The sequence below is a fragment of the Fusarium proliferatum genome (assembly GCF_900067095.1).
Source record: "Fusarium proliferatum ET1 genome assembly, contig: FPRO_scaffold005, whole genome shotgun sequence".
Taxonomy (NCBI): Eukaryota; Fungi; Ascomycota; class Sordariomycetes; order Hypocreales; family Nectriaceae; genus Fusarium; species Fusarium proliferatum.
Window position 1 is genome coordinate 3,034,491 of NW_022194794.1, and position 22,617 is coordinate 3,057,107.

Sequence of the window (22,617 nt, forward strand, 5' to 3'; positions counted from 1 at the left end):
CAAGCCGACCTATGGAAAATCGCTTTTAGTATTCTGGCCATCCTTCAAGGTGGTGGGTAGGTTGGAAAGACTGCGTGGCCAAATAGGAATTAGGGTTGGCCGCAACAGCGTCTCCAGAAGGGAGTATGTTGAAGAAGCATTTCCTATTACTGAGGGGTACACACCAACAGATCCACAGGAGCAAAGGCGTAGAATTGGATAGACTTGGTTTGAGAAATGTTAAGGATATAAGAATTTTACCAAACCTCTGCCCCTCTGGGACCGTGGACTGGTCACCCGAGAATGAGCCCCAAGTCTACCCCGATGGCTGCAGTCGATATCTCTTCGAGCATGAATCTATGGTTGAGAGACTTTTACTTTTGCAGTGATACTACCCTTTCTCCGTAAGTGAGATCGAGGAATCAGCACCTCCCTTTATGCCTAAGAAATCTATAAAGTAAAAAATAAGTAAATAAAACTATTAAAAGTTGTATAACCTTATTAAATAATAAATCTAATAGTTTAATTTAACGCAATTATATATAGTCTATCTCTTTCTCCTTCTGACCTCTATATACCAACTGGAGAATAGAGCCACAATAGAAAGAAAAAGAAATGCAACTAGATACACAAGGTTAAAATTAGTGTAGTCTTGCCCTGGTAGCAGCAAGCTCCGGCAATATAAAGGGTTTCTATTATAGATATTCGGATTGTCCGCGCAATGGTAACGGTCGTTGATTTTGAGTATGCTGCGAATGATAGTGAAACGCGCCCTCAAAAATGCTGCATCAAATAAACCCCGGAGCTCTTCAATCCATTGATCCTTCTTAATAAACCCGTAAGAATTGCTTCGTCTAGAGGCCGCTATTAGTAGGCGACGGTTTTTCAGCAAGTAGCCAAAAACAGAGGAGTATTTAAAGGCATTGTAGAAAAGAAGAAGCTGGTCCTCTGCATGGTCTTGTAGAGGGGAAGACAGTTCTCCAGCGGGAGAGAAACTTTGGCCATTTGCGAGAAACTCGCTCTCAAAAGTGCTTCTCCACCCAGAGCAGTGACGATCGTCACTGCACAGCTTGTATTGCTCCGCGCAGCCAACTCCATTCACCTCATGGTCAGGAAGCCACTGGCCAAACCGTGATTCTCCGACGTGATTTTGTCGTGATGCATGAAACATGGGGTCGGTCATCGGACCCGCCCCCAAAAAGACATTCTGTCCCGGAAAGACGAGGACGATAAACGTCGTGGCATTCGGGTGGCGTAAGCGAGGATCAAGCTGCCTTTGGGCAACTAAGAGATTGTCCGGTAAGCCGGCGGGAATGAGAACAAGAGTCATGTCCTTCGGAAAAGGAGCTTCCTCGCCGAAGTGGAGGTGACCGTCCCATCCAGAGTGGTTTGACGAGAGTTTATTTGGACCATTCAAAGTTTCTAACCATACACTATGTTCCCTGTACTGTTTTATCCACTCGTCGTCGGGTAAATCTATGTTCTGGAACGAAAGTAGGCGTTTGCCGTTCTCCCAGGCCTTTGGCCAGATGAAGTGAGATAAATCTAATGCGGCACACGTTAATCGGTGATGAAGCGTCGCTTTAGATGGCGAGTTATATCCAAAAGATGATGCAGTCATGTTGTGTTGAATAGTAATTGGATGTGCTTTTTCTGAGCAAATCTGACCTTCAAATGGACAACTGGTGTTGTGAATGACCACTTCTGGGGTGGCTCTCCCCGACCAAAAAGATCCACAGTCTCTCAGATCGTTATCGTGATCTTCTTTGCAGCCGAGCACATACCTTTCGGCTTCCTTGGCTTCTGCTGCTGGATATAAGGTCTGCTGTATGCCTAAACGCCCACAGCATGGCGTCCATTCTGACTGAACGGTGGGGCGTTCGTCCCCCAGCGAGGTCGAAATATAGACAACCGTAAGTCCGAGCGCAAGACAAAATACTGCCCAGATGCAGGCGGCCAAGAAAAGAAAGCTACGGAGCCATTGGGAATCGCTAAGCGCCTTGTGATTTTGGTTTTTCCTCCAACGCGGCATCCAGGCCAGCAGCGCATCGCTCTGTGAAATGTCCGTCTCGTCAAAATCCTCGAACACGTCGCCACCGACAGAACGAGGGTCGGTGCTGTTGATACTCGACTCCTCAAGGGATTCGAGTGGAATGTCAATGCTCGGCATGTCGAGGCCCGGTTGGTCAAGGGACCCGGGTGGGGAAGCGTTGGTGCGCGTTGGGCCGTATTTGTGGCAGAACCAAAACGCAAGGCGTCTTACGATTACCCATGCCCGACTGCCGACAATTGAGATGAAGGCTCCCACCACTGTAGTTAGAATCATTGCTACTGTATCTGAGACGGTGTAGATAAACTGGTTCTGTAAATTCGCGTCATGGTTCCGCCAGTAGCCCGTATGGACGTGATACGACATGTCGGTATGTTGCAGCGATGCAGACAAGATTTGTGTGAGGAATGAGAAGATAAATAAGCATATGGAGTATGAAGGGCCCTGTTGAAGGTGTTGTTTGAGCGCGAGCTCTGAGGAACTTCCACAACTGCAAATTAAGTACTTCCATGGTGTCTTATCAGCTAAAGTCTGCTGATGCAGGTGCCCCTCGCACTCCCCGAACTTGAGTAGAAGTGGCTGCTGAGCGCCGGTTAAGTCTAGCAGGGCTGAGCAAGTTAGCCGGGTTGCGAAATCAGCCCCCTTTGCCTCCCTTGCATCAAATCAAGTCTACAATGCTACTGTCAGCCAATTACATCGCGCACACAAATCAGCAACTGGTAAGCTGAGCATCCATTAACTATTACTTAACCTAATAGAGGAAGAAAAGCAAACTCTAAAGTGGCTTGCTAAGCAGTATATATGACTTAAATGAGGCATTTAAGACTGGCATTTAAAAAGATGCTGTAATTATTAACTACATATAATAGTACTATAATGCTTTAAGTAAAATCTAATTATTTTATTTATGATAAAGAAAGTATAATAGTATAGCTATTTAATTAAGCCCGTAGAATGCCTTACCAGGGCGGGCTGGTCTTGAACACATCGGCTCGCTACTCGGGGATCATTAAGCGCCGTGGCGTCACAAAAAGATGGTAAGGATGAGGATCGGTGGTCTTAGTTGGCCAATGCCCCCTCCATCCCGCATTTAACAGCAAATCAAGTTCATAATAGGCAAGCTGTGCGAAATCCTGGAGGTGAGCGGTCAGAGACTTGAGAATTGATGTCAGGATCAGATGATGTGTCAGACATGATTGGCACCCAACAAGATGAAATTGCTACGCATTACCCATGTGTATACTCATTTTCTCTAATTCTCGCAGACTTAATTTCTTCTCAAATCTGATCCCCAGGGTTCACGATGAATGACTACCACATGGGGAAGGCTGCAAACGTTGGCAACGTTAAAATCAATAGACAGACTAATCATATCTACGGCATAGATGCAAGTGGCTTCTAGACTTAAGTTCTCCTTTAGTAAATATATTTATAAGTAGTATTTAATAACTATTTAGGTATAAAAGGACTTATACCCTAAAGATCTTTATATTACTAATCCTAAAGTTAATAAGAAATATATTAAATATTAAAAAGGCTATTTACTTAAAGACTATTATAAATAAATTCTATTTAAGAATAATTTTTTATAGTAATAACTTATAATAATTTAAAATAGTATTTACTTTAAATTAAAAGTAATCTTAAAAAAAGTAAAATAATACTTTTAATTAGACTTATCACTAAACTAAAGAAAAGTATTAAATAATAATTTATTTTACTTTTTCTATTAAGCTATATAGCTATTTTATTAAACTGCTTTAATATACTCTAAGAGTTACTTAACTATTTATTAATAGATAATTAAGTTTGAATTTCTATATTTATAAAAAATATAATTAAAATTAACTTAAATATTAATATTAATAATAATACTTAATATATGTTCTTAAGGATCCTTCCTGCTATCCTTAAAGATAAGATATTTACAGACTGTATTATTATTATTAATGCTTTAAATAAGTATATAGAAGGTCGCGAGAACCTGCGGATATCTCTCCGAGCATGAATCTATGCTTAAGCCCTTTGGGAAAGTTTGGCAGTAGTACTACCCTTTCATTCCCCGTGAGCGAGATCCAGGAATTAACACCTCCCTTTATGCCCGGACATTCGTTACGATCCAACACATTCTGACGGATTTGAGACTGGGGGGACTTATGTATCTCGGCATCTGTATGCTTCTTTAGTCTATCATGATAGCAAACTATCCTTTGATCGTAAGACCCAAGCAGACAAAAACTTATACGGGGAACGCTGCAGAGCACAAATCAGTGACTTCCGCAAGACAATTGTATGCCAGGAATCATCGTCCTCTATAAGGAAGATAGACTCAAGCGTAGCTGGTGACTTTTGTGCTTCGTTTAGAATGACCGATGCTATCCACTTGGCAAAAGATAAGACGATAAAAGCCCTATAGATATTAGTTGCAAAGATTTGGGGGGGGGGGGGGGGGGGGGTTTTTTATATGCTGCTTACAAATGAATTACCAAAATGACGAAAAGGACCCAGCAGATGATTTGGTCTGTCTTTGTTAATGATGCATCATCATCCAAAAGAGGGGCAAGCGTAAAGCTTGAACAAAAAGCAAGGAAACAGCAACTGGCGGCAGAAAGATAGATTGTTTCAGGTTTAAAAATGGTCCAATATGCCCAAATAACTGGCATGACAAGAAAGCTGAGCCATGCGCACACAAGAGGAGCAAGACACCACGGCACATCCCGGTTCTTTACTGCGAGGTACGCTGCCAAGACAGCTGCTATAGTGCAAAGGGCTAGCTCAATGCTGAAGACTGCCCTCTCAAGGCGCGGGAATCGAAGCATGCTCCAAGTTGAAGCTTTTAACACTAAATCTTTGTAACGCTGGAATAAGGTCTCGCTGCCTATGTTGGGTGGCAAGAGGAATAGGCTGCGCCACATTTCATGAGTTCTGGTTTGGGTTTCTGTAGGAGGGGTCGATTGTCGAAATCGCTTCGCACACATCCATGCTGATGACCCCAAAAGTGAGATAGGGATAAAGGCTGGTATCAAATTATACGGTATTGCAGTGTCCAGTAGAGAAAGCATAAAGCAGATGGACATCAAAGCTAAGCTCACGTAGCAAAGAGTAATCATTTGACCGCGTTGCCGGATGATAAAGCGCTCCTGTTGAGCACTAAAGGCGTGCCTTAACAAACGCGGAACCGGCCAGGTAGTCATATCTTACAGGCACCTCGTAAGTCATGTGCGCGAATGATAATGGATTTTGAAGGACTTACCACATGAAACATACACGCTAGTGTTGTATAGTGCTCGTGATCTTAGCCCTCCAGGCGTTTCTTGTGCCACCTTCCGCACTTGGGCAACTGTCTCCCAGGTTACTAGGAGTTTCGATTCTGTCTCTGTCATCTTCATCACTGTAGCACAGAAAGCTGTCGAGATAGAGGGTCCATTCAAGCCAGCTACAGATGAGAGAATGAGACAGTACTCATTGTCCTGATTGTGGTTTTGAATTTGGTGTGCCATTTCAACGAAAAAGAATTGGCTTTGGCCTTGTACTTCAAGATAAAAGCTTTGCGGGAGTGGACCTTTGAAAAGATAAACTGGGGATGACTGTGATGATTGTAGAGGGCCTACAGCTTTCCCCTCGGCGTATGTCAGGACCGTAGACTCAATGTTGTCTGTAATCACCCCGTATGTGGATCGTGGAAGTATTCTCTGCTTTCTGGCACTTCCCCCGCTATATGGTGGTTCCGCAGGCACCCAGCGATTAAGAGGTTCATTAATCTTTGGGCCGTCCTGGAAAAGGAACGCAGCGGGGAGACGGCGGAATGCATTGAGAACAAGTTTCATCTGTACAGCCATTGTTTTCTCTTTGCAATCGACCACATTCTTGAGGCTTATGGCGTTGGCTATTGCCAGAATAGTGGGAACATCGCTGGCCTTTTTGGTGGAGCGTTGAAGGAGTGCATTCCATGTAGCGATAATGTCCTGGTGCCCATCTTTAGAATCTATGAATACATCGAATGGGCTGACAAAACTCCGGAACACACTAGACATAAGCTCGTTCCTAAATGAAGTCGCTGTAGAGCTTTGGGGCTCACTAGCTAGAGAATATCTTCGGGCGAAACTCGATCCAACATCGATGATCAGGTCAAAGAGCGATTGAGTTTTCCCACCCACGGTGATCTTTATCTTCCAGGCGGATATTGCTTCTGCAAGTGTCCAACAACGGCTGAGCCAGCGCATATTGTACAAATGCATGATCTGGAGCAAAGGGTCGAGACTGGAAAACGGTAGGCTGGGATTTTGTATCGTCAGGTCTCGAATAAGTACGCAATAAGCGGAAGCAAAGGCCCAATCGATACTCTTTATGGCTGATGCCTCTAACACCTCCCGATCAGGACTTGAACGGCCGGAGGCTTTGGGGATACAGAGTGTATCTAACCAGAACTTCATGGGACCCCAGGAATCCTGGCTAGAGTTTCCCCGCCGGCCAGGCTCGATAAGTCCAGCTAGGTCCTGCAGTTGGCAACTGTGGATGGAGTTCGAGCTTGCATTTCCCAGACCCTCTGACCAGACATGTGATACCGCGAAGTATTTCTGATCACGGCTCTCCTCTATCGTCGCTTCTCCATCTGCGAATGAGACTATGGGTATACTGGTAGATTTGGAGTCTTCGTAGATCGATTCAAGCTTTCTCGTGTCAACTTGTACAGGTTTGCAGTTGATGTTTAAAGAGCCACCGTAACAGTGAAACGAATGCTTCGGGCCTGTGTCGCCGGCATTCTCATCCTGCTGACACACACTTGCCGAGCATTCCATGTGATTTCCCTTCTGGCTTATGACAAGCTCAGAATCGCGGGATGCGAGAATATAAAGGCACGTCGAATTCAACTCGTGCTTCATTCTCGTCAAATGCCGGCGGCACCATCCGTTATTCAGAAGTATGCCGAAGAAGAAGGATGCAGGAACCGACCCATAAACCGGCCTTTTCTGGCCGCCAGATACGGTTGCTGAAGGTACGGTATCATAATTAATGCCTTGAAGAGAATCCCCAGGATAGAACAGGTTTGTCAGCACCCTATTGACCCTGCTAGTCAGAACATCCTGCGCTTTCGATTTGCCTGTACATCGATCAGAGCAAGACAGTCGCAGATATTCGAACATAGTTTCCAAAAGGACTTTGATCGACGCAATTATGAGCCGACTCTTCTGGTGGACTATTGAGTCAGGTATTATAATGGGACCGAGCAGGCTGTTTGAGGATTCGAGCGGACAGTCCAGGTCGATTTCATCGGTCCATGTTTTCACAAACTCTAAGCAATCGTGAAGGTGTATATGGCGCTTCCGATCACCGGAATACAGAGAGCAATAACGGAGAAGACACTCTGAAGATACAACCTGATGTCCATCTGAGACTTTCTTGAAATCATCAATGTTAAATTCTATGGGGAAGAACTCCCGCAACAAACCAAAGTAAAACCAGGACTGTAAAACCTTGCAGAAGGTATCTGGGTCGCTTCCTCTCAAGTGAGTGAGACCGAAGAGATCTTGACACCCGTACACGACTCCAGCCTCAGGCAGAGGTTCGCAATGTGGTTTGAAGTTAACGAACGGTACCTGAAACCGTTCTGGCATTGAGTGACCTTCTAGATTGAAAAGCTTGCCGATATGATCCATGTCAAATTGTTGAAACTCTGGTAAAGTCGTAATTAAGGGTCCAACTACAGCGCTATCGCTATTTGCCGGAAATTTCGTAAATATTTGTTCAGTATAGCAGAATTAAAATGCCGTGGTAGATAAGCTTAAGGAACGTGTTATAATGTAGTTAGAAATTACAGGGCATGGTGGAAAAACCCAGGATAAATGCTTATAAGTACATTGCCAAAACTTGTCGCAGCAAAAGAGGAGCGTCATCATCCCATATCTAGTTAAGCTCAAGCGCCAAGGTATTTTCAGCCTTTCATAATGCCTTGGCTAGTTAGTTGCGCCACTGTGGACAATTTGGTATCAGCTATGTAAGGGATTGTTACCTAGCACTTGTTTATTGTGGGGAGCTGAAAAGCCAGTCTCATGAGGTTGGATCCAAGCGGCAAAGATCAACCCCCCCTGATACATCCTTGCGATGGGAGGCAACCTGCCAGTCCATGATAGCCTGGGCCCAGACGAAAGAGTAGAAAAAGAACTCTTGGAACAAAACCACCGGGAGACTGTCGTTAGTGCGGTTGATATGTAGACTTTTATTCCCAATTATTAGACCTGCTACAACATGAGCAAGTGGAGCTGTAGTGTTCCCTTCTGTCTACTCGCTAACAATGCGGACGCCTTGCGGGCTCAATAAGACACCTTAGCTATCTGCGTGTCTGCGCAATATCATTGCGTGTAGATAATCCGTGGCCGCACAAGCGGGGTTTTGCTGCAAGCCACCTGCAGTAAGCATCACCTGAGGAAGTTTTCACCCGGTGTCCAGGATCAGGCTCTCCAATAAGCCTCCCATACCTAAAATACCTGTCCTCGAAGTAATGGCTCGGAATCTAAGGGAGTCCTGCCTAGACCCATGTTCAAAATCTGGTCTATCTACGTGGGCGAACGTCAAACATCTTTCTTGGATAATTTGTTGAAGAAAGGTCTTGTATATCGTCTGTCGACTATCGACTAAACCGAAAGTAAAACGTCAGGCTGCTGGCATACCGTGATGGCTCAATACGGTCTGCTGGAAGTACACAATGGGGAAAATGCGCAAGTTGAGTAAGTTTGCTTGCTACTGCCACATTCCCTAGCTCACGCAGAATTATAGCATTGTCTTTTTGCATGGATTACGTGGAGATCGAGAAAAGGCGTGGACGAAGAATGGGGTAATCTGGCCCAAAGATCTATTGCCCGACGACATTCCAGCATCTCGCATATTTCTCTTTGGTTATGACACCAATATCACTAGTGCCGGTCGCTCGGGTGTTTCCAAAACTGAAATCCATGGTGATGCCGAGGACGTGTGTGCGAAGCTGGCAGCAGAACGCTTAAGCACACAAACCGTGAGTAACTTCCAAAGCAGTACGAGGTTAACATTCACGCATGGAAATTCTGACACTTGGAGATGGAATAGGTTGACCGACCAATCATCCTCGTAGCTCATAGCCTCGGGGGGCTAGTTGCTGCTCAGATTCTGGTTCATGGGGAGCATAAACCTGAGAACTCGGCAGAAGCATCCATCGCTAGGAACGTTCGAGGGATGATATTTTTGGGAACACCGTTCCGAGGATCCTCTGTGGCGAAGCCTGCTGAGGTCGTCCGCAGAGTTCTCAATCTTTTCAAGGTCGACACTCAACAGCAAACTCTAAAGCTTCTTGGTGTTGACTCCGAGCGGCTAGACGAGCTCACCAGAGCATTTCCGGAGATTCTTAATAAACGCAGATCCTCGAAAGATACCAACTACCGTATCGACGCATTTTTCTTTTATGAGACTCTGAAGACAAAATGGGGCATAGGGTCGATTCAGGTATAATACCTTCACTTGAGCACTTGTCCCAGCTAGCAGACAGATACTGAGACTGGCGCGTTTAGATCGTCGAAACTGAGTCGGCTCAAATCCATGGATGTGGCGATGCCGCACCCATCCGCGCTGATCATATTGATATCTGCAAGTTCGAGACAAAGGATGCTGACGGCTATGCTATTGTGGTGGCGGCAATTCGGAAAGCCATGATACCACCAGATACACCCTCATCAAATGTTAGTGCTTTATACGCTGAGGAGTATCGCCGTTACAATGCTAATGATTATTTTAGGACGGAAAAGTCATCAATATCCTTGGGAAGGCTATAAATGTCGCCAATGGTAGCATTACCATTGGTAGCCAAGTGAACCATATGTAGTTCCTAGTGGCGGCGTGTGAGATAAATTCATTACCTGGAAACAATGATGAAGAACTCGAGAAGTCTATGAACCAATGCCGGTATTATTGTAATTGCTATTGTAGCAACGTGAGCGCAGATCACCGCGTTGGTCTCAGACCACAAGAGTGGTGATATTAAAAGGTTGCGGTTTTAGGTAGGCGATCAACAGGTCAAGCGTGTCTTATAAGGGTCAAAAAGCACTTGAGCTGTTACACGTTGGAAGCAGTAAACGAAGTTTTTACTGAATCGATCCATTTTGTGACAGACAAATATAATCTCAACGATCTCTCGCAGTAAAAGTGACTAGATAGTACGTGCTCTTCTGGTGTAAAATAAAGGTCTCAGATGTTGATGTTGACTCTTTTGGTATCGGATATCGGGATCCAGCTCACAATGGGGGGGAAGCTTGTCTTTGCTTTTTTGTTTCCAAAAGCAGTCAGGTGGTGGTGAGAATGTCGAGTGATGCACCAGCAGATTGGTGCCTAATGCCAAGTACATGCCGGACATGTACTTGATTATGTATGACAGGTCCAAGCGCTTACAGGCTGGCACTCGGACGGCCTGAAAGAGCGGTGTTGGCTGGCCAAGGCCCCTTCATTTCGCTGCGTTATGCTTTCAGCAGCGAATCAAGTTAGGGAAAGGAAAGTTGGGCGAATTCAAGATGGTGTACGATGTGACGTGGTCAGAAGTATATGACTTTTGACAATTGGCGCCGAGGTCAGATGATGTGCCGGGTGTGATTGGAGCCCAACCAGAAAGGATCGGCACACTTGAAGTGTTACGTTCATACTCATTCTCTGATTCTTGCAGGCTCAATTTTCTTTCTAAATATGACATCCGGCCTGAGCGATGAGCGACGGAATACACATGCAAAAGGCTGTAAACGCCGGTCATATTGAGATCGCCCAGCAGATCAATAATCTGTGTGATGCAGATGTGAGTAACCTTCGGAGATGGCCGCTCCATCATCTAGTTACGTCTTTTTGTGAGATCTGACAGAGATACAGGGGAGAAAGGACTCGTGCCTCGAAGATCTCTACATCACTGACCCTATTGCCGATAAAAAACGCATAGAAGATGATAAAGGCGGTTTGCTCAAAGACTGTTACAAATGGATTCTGGAAAATGACAATTTCGCGAAATGGCGAGACGATCCAGAACAACATTTACTCTGGGTCAGAGGCGACCCCGGAAAAGGCAAGACGATGCTTTTAGCTGGGCTCATTACAGAGTTAGAGAAAGCATCACAGGGCGGTGTCTTTTACTTCTTCTGCCAAGCCGCACAACCTCTCCTACGAAATGCATCCTATGTGCTTCGCGGTCTCATTTGGTCTATCGTTTGCAAGCGACCAGCTTTGAAATCCTATGTTCGAAGGGAATATGATCAAGCTGATTCAAGTGTTTTCACCAATCATAATGCATGGTACGCATTGTCAGGGATCCTTACCTCTATTCTGGAAGATGAGATATCTGCCGATTTCATCGTCGTCATTGATGCTTTGGATGAGTGCACCGAAGGTCGCGAGAAGCTCATTGGCTATATCAGCCAGTGTTCAGTATCATGCAAAGCCAAATGGGTTATCTCTAGCCGCAATTGGCCTGACATCGAATCACAGCTTGATGCCACGGAAAGTCATGTTCGATTGCACCTCGAACTCAACCACGCCTCGATCTCAAATGCTGTTCTCAAATTTGTTGATCGCAAGGTCACCCAGCTAAATTCAACTTACAATGAGTCTACTCGAACCCAGATTCGCAAACACCTTCTTGATAATGCGAATGATACTTTCCTTTGGGTTTCTTTGGTTTGTCAAGAACTGGAAAAGCCTGGTGTCAAACATTACCACAGCTCCAGCATCTTACGGCGCTTCCCTGCTGGACTGAATGAGCTATACGAAAGGATGATTAGCGACATCAAAGACAGAGACATGGAGTGGTGTAGAGCTATCCTGGCCGTCGTAGCTGTCGCTCTACGGCCTTTGAGTCTACAAGAGCTAGCCGCAGCCGACGAAAAACTTACTGAGTGGATTGAAGATAACGATACCCTATCGAGCCTTGTCACCTCGTGTGGCTCCCTCCTAACAATCAGAGGAGATAAAGTCTACACTGTCCATCAGTCGGTCAACGATTTCTTACCCAAGGCACCCAAGATCTTACCATCAGGCGTAGGGCACCAGCATTATTCTTTCTTCAGTTCTAGTATGAACATGATGGACAAAAGACTCCATCGGAATCTATATGGACTCAAAGACAGTTGTGTTGTGGTCGATGACATTCCCATTTTACCAGCTGCCCCTCTGACTATTGCTGGATATGCCTGCGTCTACTGGGTTGATCACTTCTGTGCATGGCTCCTGGCCGAAAACCAACATCCAAGCAGTTTGTGCTATAGCATGATAAGCCAATTCTTGGAGAAGAAGTACCTCTACTGGCTTGAGGCAATGAGTCTATTGCGGTGTACCTCAGAGGCAATCAAGGCAATGCGGAGACTGGAAGATCATTTGGTAAGCAGTGGTATCTCGAGAAAATTCAATCTGTGGCTAACCATTCCACAGGAGAACGGAGGTCCCGACGAGCTAAAGCTTCTGGTCAATGATGCTGCACGTTTCGCCTTTATGCACAGAGTCATCGTGGATACTGCACCACTTCAACTCTATGACTCCGCTTTGATATTCACTCCCCAACTGAGCAAGATCAAAACATACTTTAGACAGGAAATCAACAAAGCCATAAATACATTCTCTCCTGACTTCCAACGTTGGGACGCCAGCCTTCAGACTATTCCAGATACAGCACATTATATGTTCAACAAGTCCACGTGCGAATTTTCACCTGATGGTAGACAAATTGCAACTATAAATAGAAAAGGTGATAGGCTACTCTTGATTGATATTTCCACTGGTGGCCTTGTCAAATCGATCGAATCTCCTAGAGGTCGCCTGAAAGGAGTTACTTTCCACCCAAGTGGAGATTCACTGGTCACATTATCTATCGTCAAAGAAAAGGAACTAAATCTTTCTTTCTTTCATCTGCCTGACGGGATATTCATCAAATCTTTCAAAGTTAACTACCATTCTGGGTACTTCTTTCTATGCTACTCCCTAGATGGGGAATTACTTGCTTTACTGGCCATTGATAAGGTTAATGTTTGGAGCCCGGCAATGGAAACGAAAGTGAACAGCTGTTATGACAAAGGACACAATATCCGATCTGTATTTTGGATTATTATTCCTTCTTATCCAAAGGCTCTCTTGATTCTAGGGGAGAAGGATATTTCTATTTGGGGTCTTGATACAAGACATCAAGTGTCCAAGCTAATGTCGATGACGGGCCTAGCCCATATCCACGCTGCCACGATTAGCCGTGATCGGACTTGCTGTTTAATGGTTCACAATTATCGAGAGCTCGTATTATACTCCTGGGGTTCATCCATAACTGTACAGAAGATTATGCGACTTGATCCGACCAGGATGATATATGATGTATCATGGGTAGCTGATGACCGTTTAATGGCCCTTTGTGGTCTCTTTGGCATGGAAATATGGGACTGGAAAGCCAAGAAACGGGTAGCACAGGTGTGTAGCTATGCTATCGGGAAGATATACAGCGGGAAAAATGGTCAACTTGCTTCAATGGCGTACGTAAGTGGCACTCTCAAGATCTGGAACCTGGACGCAGTCCTGAGCTATCCAGAACTTACCATCCAACAATCTACCAGCAGAGTTCGGTCTTTTATCATATCGCCAAGTGGCAAGGTCGCCGTCATCAGTGGCAACGAAGAGGGCGAAATGTTGAGCATCGCAGTGAATGGAAGATTTCACCATCTGCCCAAGACGCTTCAGAATTCGTCCCAGCGGTCATATTGGAGTACTCAGTCACTAGCATTTGGCCACAAGGACTACTTTTCTGCCGCCACAGACCACGGTTCCATTCATATTTTTAGATTTGACCACGAGACGGGCCTCTACTATTGCGAACGTCGGATATCGACCTCTGAGTCTGAACATGTCCATACAACTCAGTTTTGGGGACAAGAGCTGATCATAACTTCTGATGGAGGCACCCATTACTACATCAAGTTCTGGGATCTCAAGACAGGCAAATGCTCGCGGAGGGTATCCTTGCCATGTTCAGAGTCAAGTGAAGTATCAACCATTACATCCGACGGCCGAATCGCTTACGAGACAGACCCTTCTCGTGTAGTGATATGGGACATCATGGGCGGAAAGAAAATACAGTGTTTTGACCTAAAGGTGCTACGTCTTAGTACTGGACGTATTTCCGACATTTCCCTTGGCTATAGTCTGCTTGCGATCTGTGGACGGGGTAGAGACCAGAATTTTATAGCCATTGGAAATACTGAAGACGGTACTTGGATTCGGAGGTACTCTGTCTCGGACTGTTTTACAACTCTGACCTTTTCAGCCCCCGAGCTACTGGACACAAGAGTTGGTGTCCTCAAATACGACATGGAACGTGGTAGCTCTGAAGACATACCGACGGTGGCCGCAGAAGATCACTGGGACCCGCGTTACATTAGGCTATCTTACTCAGAATCCGAAGCCTGGCTCATGAAGGGCTCTAGGAAGGTATTGTGGATTCCTCGCCAAGCCGTCCATCTAAGACGGTTCTCTATTCGAACAGACTTGGAGGCAGGCAAATCAACTGTTACACTTGTGCATGATGAGTGTTTGTTTATATTAACTATTGAGATAGATTCTATAAAATCAGTTCTTATTTAGATCGTTTAATGAATATACCTTGGTTTGTTATACTTTATTTCAACTATGTATTACCATTGCGTGGGACTTTGGTTCTCATTTCCATTCCAATTGTTCTTGATTTCTTTCTTGAGCATCGGCTAAAATGTTTTACTTTGTACTCTTTGCCTTTGTGTTGAGGCTGCAGCTTCTTTTTACCCCTCAACCTTTACACCTCATCACGAAAACCAGGTTTCTTTGAAAAAGGGAAAGAATGTCTCATATTGGCAGCTGAGTTCCAGGATTCTAGTCGATAAGCTCGTATCTTCACCCAATAGCCTGGCTACAAGAATACCAGCGCCGATCACATACAGTTGACGCTTAGCTCTTGGCTTCACTATTGGGCCATGCCATCTTTCAGCTGTGGTCCAAGCACAAATGCTGCAGTAGCGTCTCGCAGATCTCGCCCGCCACTGACGTGACCCCAAAATGCATCACTTTATAAGACAAGACCTTTTCTCCATTCCTAAAATTCCATTTCATTTCATTTTATACTATACTCGATCTCTCAATTCTCTCATTGACACAACTATGGCCGCCACTGTTGAGATCAACGACGCAATGTTCTGCCAGCAGCATCTCGCAGAAATCGTCAGTACACTCTCCCTCCTCAAAGCCTATCAAAACATCTAACATCTTCTCCATAGTGCGATGACTGCAACGCCGATTTGCGCGAAGAAAACGACGCTTTCTACGGTGTACGTTGTCATTATTTCTCTCCCTAAACCAGAACCCGTTTATTTATAACCGTTATTCGCGATGTAGTTTGACACTATAGACCGCGATGCAATCGAAACTCCAGATGCCTCCGTCAACAACGATGGCGTTTATGTCTGCAATAAACATCACAGCGGGAGTAAGTCGCGGCTGTTGCATATTGAAAAACATAATTCTGACTAGAACATTTAGCGTGCAGTCAGTGTTTTGGTTGGAAGAAGCAGATCACGCGAGCGAGGACTGCGGCCAAAAAGGCTGGCAGGGGTTATTAGCCACGGGAACAACAATTCAGTTATTAGCTTTTCGCGCCGTCAATCTACCTCCTCGATCTGAACTCAAGTCTCCTTCTGAAAGCAACCAACTTGGGGACTATCTCACTCGCAAGCCTCCAGTTCAGATTCTGTTGATAAGATGAGAACTTGAGCACTGATGTAGTCCTGATGCCGCGGTAAATACCCTCAGCATCATGCATCGCCATCGGCCAGAGATTCTCTAGAAACGCGCTCTGCATCACCAACAGTGCGCCTAGCTCATCCCAAAGAAGACTGCCTAGTATGCGCAAAGTTCCCTTATAGCCTGGTGACTCGACGTTCTCTTCGTTTGTTGGTTTGTACTTTGCGTCCACAGCGAGGACGAATCTCTCTTTTCCGGGCTCGGGTTCGAGATATGATTTCATGGTTGCTTCATCGATGACGAGGAAAACTCGGTCGTGTACTAACTGGTCTGAAAGGGTTTCGAAATGCCTGTGCAGCTATTAGCTTTTTTCGTAACCTCGTAGTCATTGAACTTACTTCTTAGCAGCTTCAATATCATCATCCGCAATATCCTTCTCTTCCCCGTCAATCCATTGAATCTTGCACGCTTTGCGTATATCATTGATGCCAACCGTCCCTCGTCCCCAATCAGAAATATCAGCTTCAAACTTGACCTTGAACAAATCCCACTTCTCAGGACTATACTCATGACAAAGTCTATACGCGACAAATCCCAAATGTCTATTCGACCTTCGTCGCGCATACTCAATCCACGGTAGAAAATCCGGATAGTTCGGGAGCCCTCGCAGTTCTTCCCTAGCCATGGATTGCGCATCAATCTGACTAATTGCCGAGATGACCATACACGCTGGGTCAGTCACACCAACGGAGTTTCGAAGCATTCTAAAGTCCTCATGCTGAAAATGGCTGTACATTTCCTTCCGGTCGAGATATCTAACACGTTTGGTGTAGTCAGACGCCCGCCATGACAGATTCGCGGACCAGGTGATCGTTTCTGTGCGAAACCCACCGCCATGAGCTTCTGTAAGGCAATCGTCCTCTTGAACTGGGAGACTATCGCCTTTGTACCCATCAGTGGGCATCATTATGGTGTAATCAGCCTGAGAGGTGTTTTCGGCAAGGTCGTGTAGCTTGTTTGTCAATTCCCATTGTTTGTCGCTGTAATGATCTGGATGATCGGGCTGGTGTAGCGCGAGCTCTTGTACGATTGACTCTCGTATGCGATCGATGTGCTCGATGATCCAATGGTGGGCATTCTCACAGATGGAGTTGTACTGGGCTTTAATGAACTCATACCAGAGGCCAGTGACTGATACGTGCTGATAAACGCCATCTTCTGCTTCCGCTTTTCGCTTGGCGTTAACGGCCTGCTCAAACACACTGAGATGTTCCCAAATGAGGTTGTAAGTCTTTCGCAGAGCTGCCTTGGTGCGCTTGGTGTTCAGGTAGATAAAGACATTGATGACCGCAACGAAGTAACGACAAGCTTCGGGGAATCTGTCCGGATGATCAAGCCCCAATTCTTGCCATCGTCTTTCAGATATCGGCGGTACTCCCTCCCAGAGCCTCGATTTCATAGCATGGAGCTCCTTGGCAATCGGCCAGAGTCTCGAACTGTCTTCATACGAGCCAATTCGAATCCCTATCCATTCCCCAGTCGATCTCATTTGTCGATTATGTGGAGCAGGCGCCCATTCCGAGGATGGCCTAGTCATGTTCTTGACCTCTTCGACCGTAAGCAAAGGACGAGACGTTTTTCGATCCCCAGGTAATTCGCCGTTCATGAGAAACTCAAAGAAGTGAGGAATTGTCTGAGGTTCCATGATTCGATCCGTGATCCACAATTGATGCTTCTTCCCTGGTTGCGGACCAAAGACTAAATGGCTGATGTCTGTAGGGCTGTTTTTGCGTTTGATCCGCGCTTGACGTAGATGAGGCGTGGCTGCTGTCCCGTTCTGGGTCAGAGCCATGTCTAGCTGCAGCATTCGGTCGCTGAGGTCCGACATTATTGCGATTATATGCTTTTCTAAGGAAAACTGGTGAGGAAATGGATGAGGTGATGATAGAAAAGGGGAAGACTTTTTAAAGTAAGTCGAGTGTTGGTTCGCTGGCGTTAAAACCGGCCCCGTTATTTCGGGCACAGTTAGGCAGAAGGTGGGCAAATAAACGGTGAGACGATAGCTGGGCCAATCATATCAGTCAATTCGCAGGGGAACTAACTCAAAGTGCGTTAGGGCTGTAACAACCAACAGTCTCCCAAGACTGTTAGTTTTACCAACGTTGTTGTCGTTACCGAGTGATGTTTATTTATGCCTCAACTGAGAAGGGGACGTTGAAAGGCAATTTAAGTTATAGGTTATGCATGCAGTTTCGTTAAGTTCAGCCTTTTGGCTATCTTTTGTTACCCGTTGGAGTTAACATGTAGCCATGGAGGTCAATCACCATATACATGGTGCCCCGGAGCTGCGAAAGTAGATACCCTTGAAAATAATTATGCTTTGGATTGGAAAGTAGGGAAACTCTACATATGGAAATAGCATACTCTATGAGCAGCCCGAGCAACTTGACCGAAATATTGAATGGTCGATTTGGAAAACAAATAAAAATAGAGGCTACCCGGGACCTGGCTTGAATGAAAAAAAATCTATGATCTTAAACTACTAAAACACGCTAAAGAATAAGTCTATATGTACCGATAAAAATACAATTCTCTCTATAAATTATTTCAAGCCTTGGGCTTGATTGACTGAGGATTGCGGAAAATGTTCTTGGGGTCGTATTTCGCCTTGATGGACTCCAACTTGGCGAGGTTGCTTCCCCAGTACATCTCGGTAGCTCTATCACCCTTGAGCTGCGAGTCAGGGTAATTGACATACATTCCCCAAGTACCTGCCTTCAGGGTATTGGAGATACTCTGTCGCAGACCCTTGATCAGGTTGAAGCCATCAGAGGGATACTTCTGATTTTGCGCCACGCTATCGTAGAACTGGAAGAGAAGAAGCGCGTCGCGATGAACGTAAGCTGTGTCGGTGGACTTGTGCTTGGAGATGGCGGAGTTTTTGCCGCCAGAGATGTCCATCTGCAACCACCATGAGTGACTACTGCTCTGGCCAGTGGTGGAGATGTAGTCGACGAAGGACTTGAATTGAGCGAGAGTGAGTTCAGGAGCTTGCAGACTGCTGGCGTAGAAGTTGTCGTGCTGCAAATTGTTAGCAAATAATCACCATTATGGGAGAGATAGACTTACAGCATCGTATGAAGCGCTGGTAGGGTTGATGTTGACATTCGCACCGGCATAGTGAGTAACAAGCTGGATCCAATCCACAGTCGTCGCGCTGACTTGAACATTGAACTTGGCAAGCAGCGGCTGGAGAGCCTTCTTAAGCTCAGCCTCCGTACCAACATAAGCACCGTCAACACTGTATCCGTTCTTGGAGATGGCCATCTGCATAGTGATCTCCGCAGGCATGGTCTTTCCAAACTCTTGAAAGTCCAGCAGATTCTGAGGAGCAGTTTGTTGGTTCCAGTTCAGACCACCAATGTCGAAATAGGTGATTTGTTCTGGCGCAGCAAAGGTGTCGAACTCGAGCTCAGCGACGACACCAAATGAAGCACCAGCGCCGCGAATGGCCCAGAAAAGATCCGAGTTCTCGGTCTTGGAGCAGTGGACCACTTTTCCGGTGGGGAGAACTACAGTAGCGCCCTTCATCAGGTCCAGCGTGAGTCCGTACTTGCGCGCGACCATTCCGTAGCCGCCGTGCAGGGCGTGACCACCGATACCAACACCAGGACAAGTTCCATGAGAAAGGGCTCGCTTTCCCTGGTTCCAGAGCTCAGTAGCGACGTGGCCAAGTCGTGCGCCAGGTTGAATCTTGGCAGTGCCATCCTTGGCTAGCTTGACGCTGTATAGGCGGTCCAGCTCAATCATGAGATGGCCGTCTTCTCCGCCGAAACCAAGGGATGTGTAACTGTGGCCACCACTCTTGGCATTAACTGCGACGCCATGTTTTGAGCCGCATGCCACTGCGGCGGAGATTTGAGCTACGGTTGTAGGGACTGCGATAGCGACGGGTTCGAATTGAAGGCGAAGGTTGTAAGCGGTGCCGTCTTCGGTCCATGTCTGCGTGCCCTTGGTGTCGACTGGGACTTTTGCTTGGACAAGACAGCTATTCATAGCCTCTCGTTTCGTCGGCACAGCTGATGATTGTGCAGCATTGGCGACGAGGCCGATGACCAGACACTGAAGTGTATTAAGATGCATCGTGAATGATTGCGAGGAATGGAAGGGTGATGGAAGGATGAATGGAATGGAGTGAAACAAAGCGGATGAAGCGGACATTAAATGTTATTAAATGCATCAACTGCCGTGGCCACCCTCGCACTCGCATGGTCCACAGATCGACGCGTTACGAATTGATATTCAAGCCTAATACGACATGAGCTAAAGTAAAAACTACGTTGCGGATCTACCATCAGTGGTCCTCGCTGTCCCCGGGTGCAGAATAGAAATTAAACCATCCCTGCATAGGTGAAATTACGAACTCTAACCCGCTAAAGCAATAATGCGCTGTCTTCCCGCGACACTAACTGCCGCTTAGTACTAACTAAAACCATGAGCTGCAGAGAAACTCTGATCGAAAATGCAACGTTGATGGAAAAGAGTCCCAGCTAGTGGCGCTGATTCTCGTGATTCCAAGCCTCAAAGTGCCGATCTACCGGGTAGCATACGAAGTGGACTCGCTATAATTAGCAACTGGCAAATCACGGACCTCACCAAGCGTGGAGCATGATGTCACGGCTTGACTAGCTTGAAGCTAGAGGTGCCCTTTACGGAAACGTTTATGGGGTTGGAATGAAGGCTGCTGATAGTGCAAAAGGGATTGCCGATTCTGGAGCGGGCTTTTCGGGTAACACGAGGTTTCCGATGCACTAATACAAATTGGGGCTGCCTCTGCCAATGACGGTAACATGAGCATCGACACTACTTGGTCATTGCCCATATGCGATGTAGAATTATCGGCATAAGGCTTGATGTATCATCTCAGCAAAGCCCCGTCCTCGCAAGCGTCAGAGTGGTGGTGTGTTTGGGAGTCTTTCTGCTCTATGTCCGTGAAATGGATGCTCAAAGACATGGTGATTCACAAGACGGGACTCCCGAGCGATGAACTGATACGCTGATCAGAAATTATTCCTCATTCAAAATCAGAAGTCAGTTGTGCATCACAAGCCAAGGACTCAGAAAAATGGTCAAAGGGAGCAACGCGACAACGCATCAGTTGCAAACCGTCCTGCGTCACTAACCGTGGTAATGATGGTGAAACATCTTTCCGCTACCTGAGGAGTCTGTGAGCCACTCACGATGGCTACAAGTTACGGGTTGCTTGTCCATGACAGTCAACAGCATTGAATGGATCGTGAATCCAGCCATGTTCACTCTCCGAAGACTCAACATGACTCTGAATCTGAGTTTCCTCACGCTATTGGACAGAGGGTCACAGCGAATGTCACGTCTGACTCGGCCATGTGAATCAGTGAAATGCAAGCCAAGCAGACTATAATAACTGGTATAGGTACGCCCTACAAACTGGACTACGAGCAATCACACAAACAACCATACAACAGTCATACAAACAATCCTCTAAGCTGTTCTATGAGGTGTCCCCCAAACAAACACATTAAACAAACCGCAACACTGGCTAGCACAACGTTACCAACATGCCGCCCACAAAGAAGTTCGAAAAAAAGTACGAGATCCAGAGAGAGATTAATATTGTCACAACCGAAATAGTGACGGCAAGAAAAGAAATCGAAAGCATCAAAATTGAGATATCAGACGTACAATGGAAAAAGATCGGCTTTCGGGAGATAATAACTGGAGACGACAATCTTACCGACAAGATCGCGGCTCAACAGAATCATGAAGCGCTTTGTGACAAGGAAGACGAGCTATGCAAAGAGAAAGAAAAGCTCCAGAGGAAGCTGCCGAAGCTGGAGGAGAGGAAGAAACAGCTTGAAGAGTTCAAAGACGAGTGGACAGGTCCAGACTAAGCAACGGGATGCATTGAAAGGCCAATTCCCTTACGGTACCATATACGATATCGCTACAAGAGGTTGGGTTTCAGGATACTAGAAATGGTATAGACTTCACATCAAGAGTTTTTCATGCACCAACCCCCCAATTCTGGTGAATGAAGCCATGAGGTATAAAATTTGCCCCTTGGTCAATGTCGTGCAAATATGATCTAATGAGGTAGTCGTGTACTTGAGTCTTGTCGGTGCTTCAAAGCACATTAGAAAGGTTTAAGTTACTGGAGAGGTATTGAGTTAATTGGAACTGCTCACGTGTAGAATTGATCGTTGACTGTAGTAAACAGGACTCGGTGAACTGTGAGGATTGATATGTGAATAGTTGCGGAAGTCTGTCTGAGGATTTAAGCTCTCAGCCACAAGTATCGACTGCAAATCACACAGCTAAATAGTGAATACTCGCAATTGAGATTTATGGCCGAGAGCTTAATCAGAACGGAGAACATAGATATATAAATACTTTCACGACACCATTTGGGAAACAGTAAATTGATTTACTTTTTTCATCCGCTAGCCCCCACTAGATGCACTAAACCTGACACTACACTTGATCATCGTGGTGGTTATGTGTAGTGTCCCTTTAATCGCACAGTGGCTACAAAACGATGTCACATTGTGGGTCATCGTGGTTATGTAATAAGCAAAGTGTGTAACTCAGTAGATGATGATACATTGTCTAATTTGTGAGCTAGATATGCGCTCAGTTATCGGTGCTTGTGGCTTATAGCTGTATAGGCATAAAGGACTTAGGGTGTAGCAGTAGCTTCACTGATTCTATCTAGGGTACCATGACACCAATGATGGATCCCTGGATTGTGTTTGCACAAGCAATATCTGATCCTAAATATCAGTCAGTCAGTGAAATGCCACACCAGCAAG

At 45.8% G+C, this 22,617-nt stretch overlaps 8 protein-coding genes across 8 annotated transcripts; 4 read left to right on the forward strand and 4 right to left on the reverse strand.

The window, feature by feature from the left end:
• Positions 1–806: 806 nt before the first annotated feature.
• FPRO_11269 (uncharacterized protein) lies at positions 807–2,395 on the reverse strand (the record flags this gene model as incomplete). Its single annotated transcript, XM_031232322.1, has 2 exons — positions 807–833; positions 884–2,395. The coding sequence occupies 2 exons, from the start codon at positions 2,393–2,395 to the stop codon at positions 807–809; spliced, it is 1,539 nt and encodes a 512-aa protein (XP_031082271.1).
• A 2,849-nt stretch (positions 2,396–5,244) lies between these two features.
• FPRO_11270 (uncharacterized protein) lies at positions 5,245–7,686 on the reverse strand (the record flags this gene model as incomplete). The annotated part of the gene is made up of 1 exon (XM_031232323.1): positions 5,245–7,686. The coding sequence occupies one exon, from the start codon at positions 7,684–7,686 to the stop codon at positions 5,245–5,247; it is 2,442 nt and encodes an 813-aa protein (XP_031082272.1).
• Positions 7,687–8,701: 1,015 nt separating this feature from the next.
• FPRO_11271 (uncharacterized protein) lies at positions 8,702–9,878 on the forward strand (the record flags this gene model as incomplete). The annotated part of the gene is made up of 5 exons (XM_031232324.1): positions 8,702–8,754; positions 8,804–9,038; positions 9,110–9,502; positions 9,568–9,735; positions 9,792–9,878. The coding sequence occupies 5 exons, from the start codon at positions 8,702–8,704 to the stop codon at positions 9,876–9,878; spliced, it is 936 nt and encodes a 311-aa protein (XP_031082273.1).
• Positions 9,879–10,748: 870 nt separating this feature from the next.
• FPRO_11272 (uncharacterized protein) lies at positions 10,749–14,641 on the forward strand (the record flags this gene model as incomplete). Its single annotated transcript, XM_031232325.1, has 3 exons — positions 10,749–10,835; positions 10,907–12,403; positions 12,455–14,641. The coding sequence occupies 3 exons, from the start codon at positions 10,749–10,751 to the stop codon at positions 14,639–14,641; spliced, it is 3,771 nt and encodes a 1,256-aa protein (XP_031082274.1).
• A 549-nt stretch (positions 14,642–15,190) lies between these two features.
• On the forward strand, positions 15,191–15,648 carry FPRO_11273 (uncharacterized protein; the record flags this gene model as incomplete). Its single annotated transcript, XM_031232326.1, has 4 exons — positions 15,191–15,250; positions 15,307–15,357; positions 15,425–15,515; positions 15,569–15,648. 4 exons carry the CDS (start codon positions 15,191–15,193, stop codon positions 15,646–15,648), a joined length of 282 nt encoding a protein of 93 aa, XP_031082275.1.
• A 44-nt stretch (positions 15,649–15,692) lies between these two features.
• FPRO_11274 (uncharacterized protein) lies at positions 15,693–17,657 on the reverse strand (the record flags this gene model as incomplete). The annotated part of the gene is made up of 2 exons (XM_031232328.1): positions 15,693–16,119; positions 16,168–17,657. The coding sequence occupies 2 exons, from the start codon at positions 17,655–17,657 to the stop codon at positions 15,693–15,695; spliced, it is 1,917 nt and encodes a 638-aa protein (XP_031082276.1).
• A 719-nt stretch (positions 17,658–18,376) lies between these two features.
• Positions 18,377–19,912, reverse strand: FPRO_11275 (uncharacterized protein; the record flags this gene model as incomplete). Its single annotated transcript, XM_031232329.1, has 2 exons — positions 18,377–18,850; positions 18,899–19,912. The coding sequence occupies 2 exons, from the start codon at positions 19,910–19,912 to the stop codon at positions 18,377–18,379; spliced, it is 1,488 nt and encodes a 495-aa protein (XP_031082277.1).
• A 1,454-nt stretch (positions 19,913–21,366) lies between these two features.
• Positions 21,367–21,699, forward strand: FPRO_11276 (uncharacterized protein; the record flags this gene model as incomplete). Its single annotated transcript, XM_031232330.1, has 1 exon — positions 21,367–21,699. One exon carries the CDS (start codon positions 21,367–21,369, stop codon positions 21,697–21,699), a length of 333 nt encoding a protein of 110 aa, XP_031082278.1.
• Between the last annotated feature and the right edge of the window lie 918 nt (positions 21,700–22,617).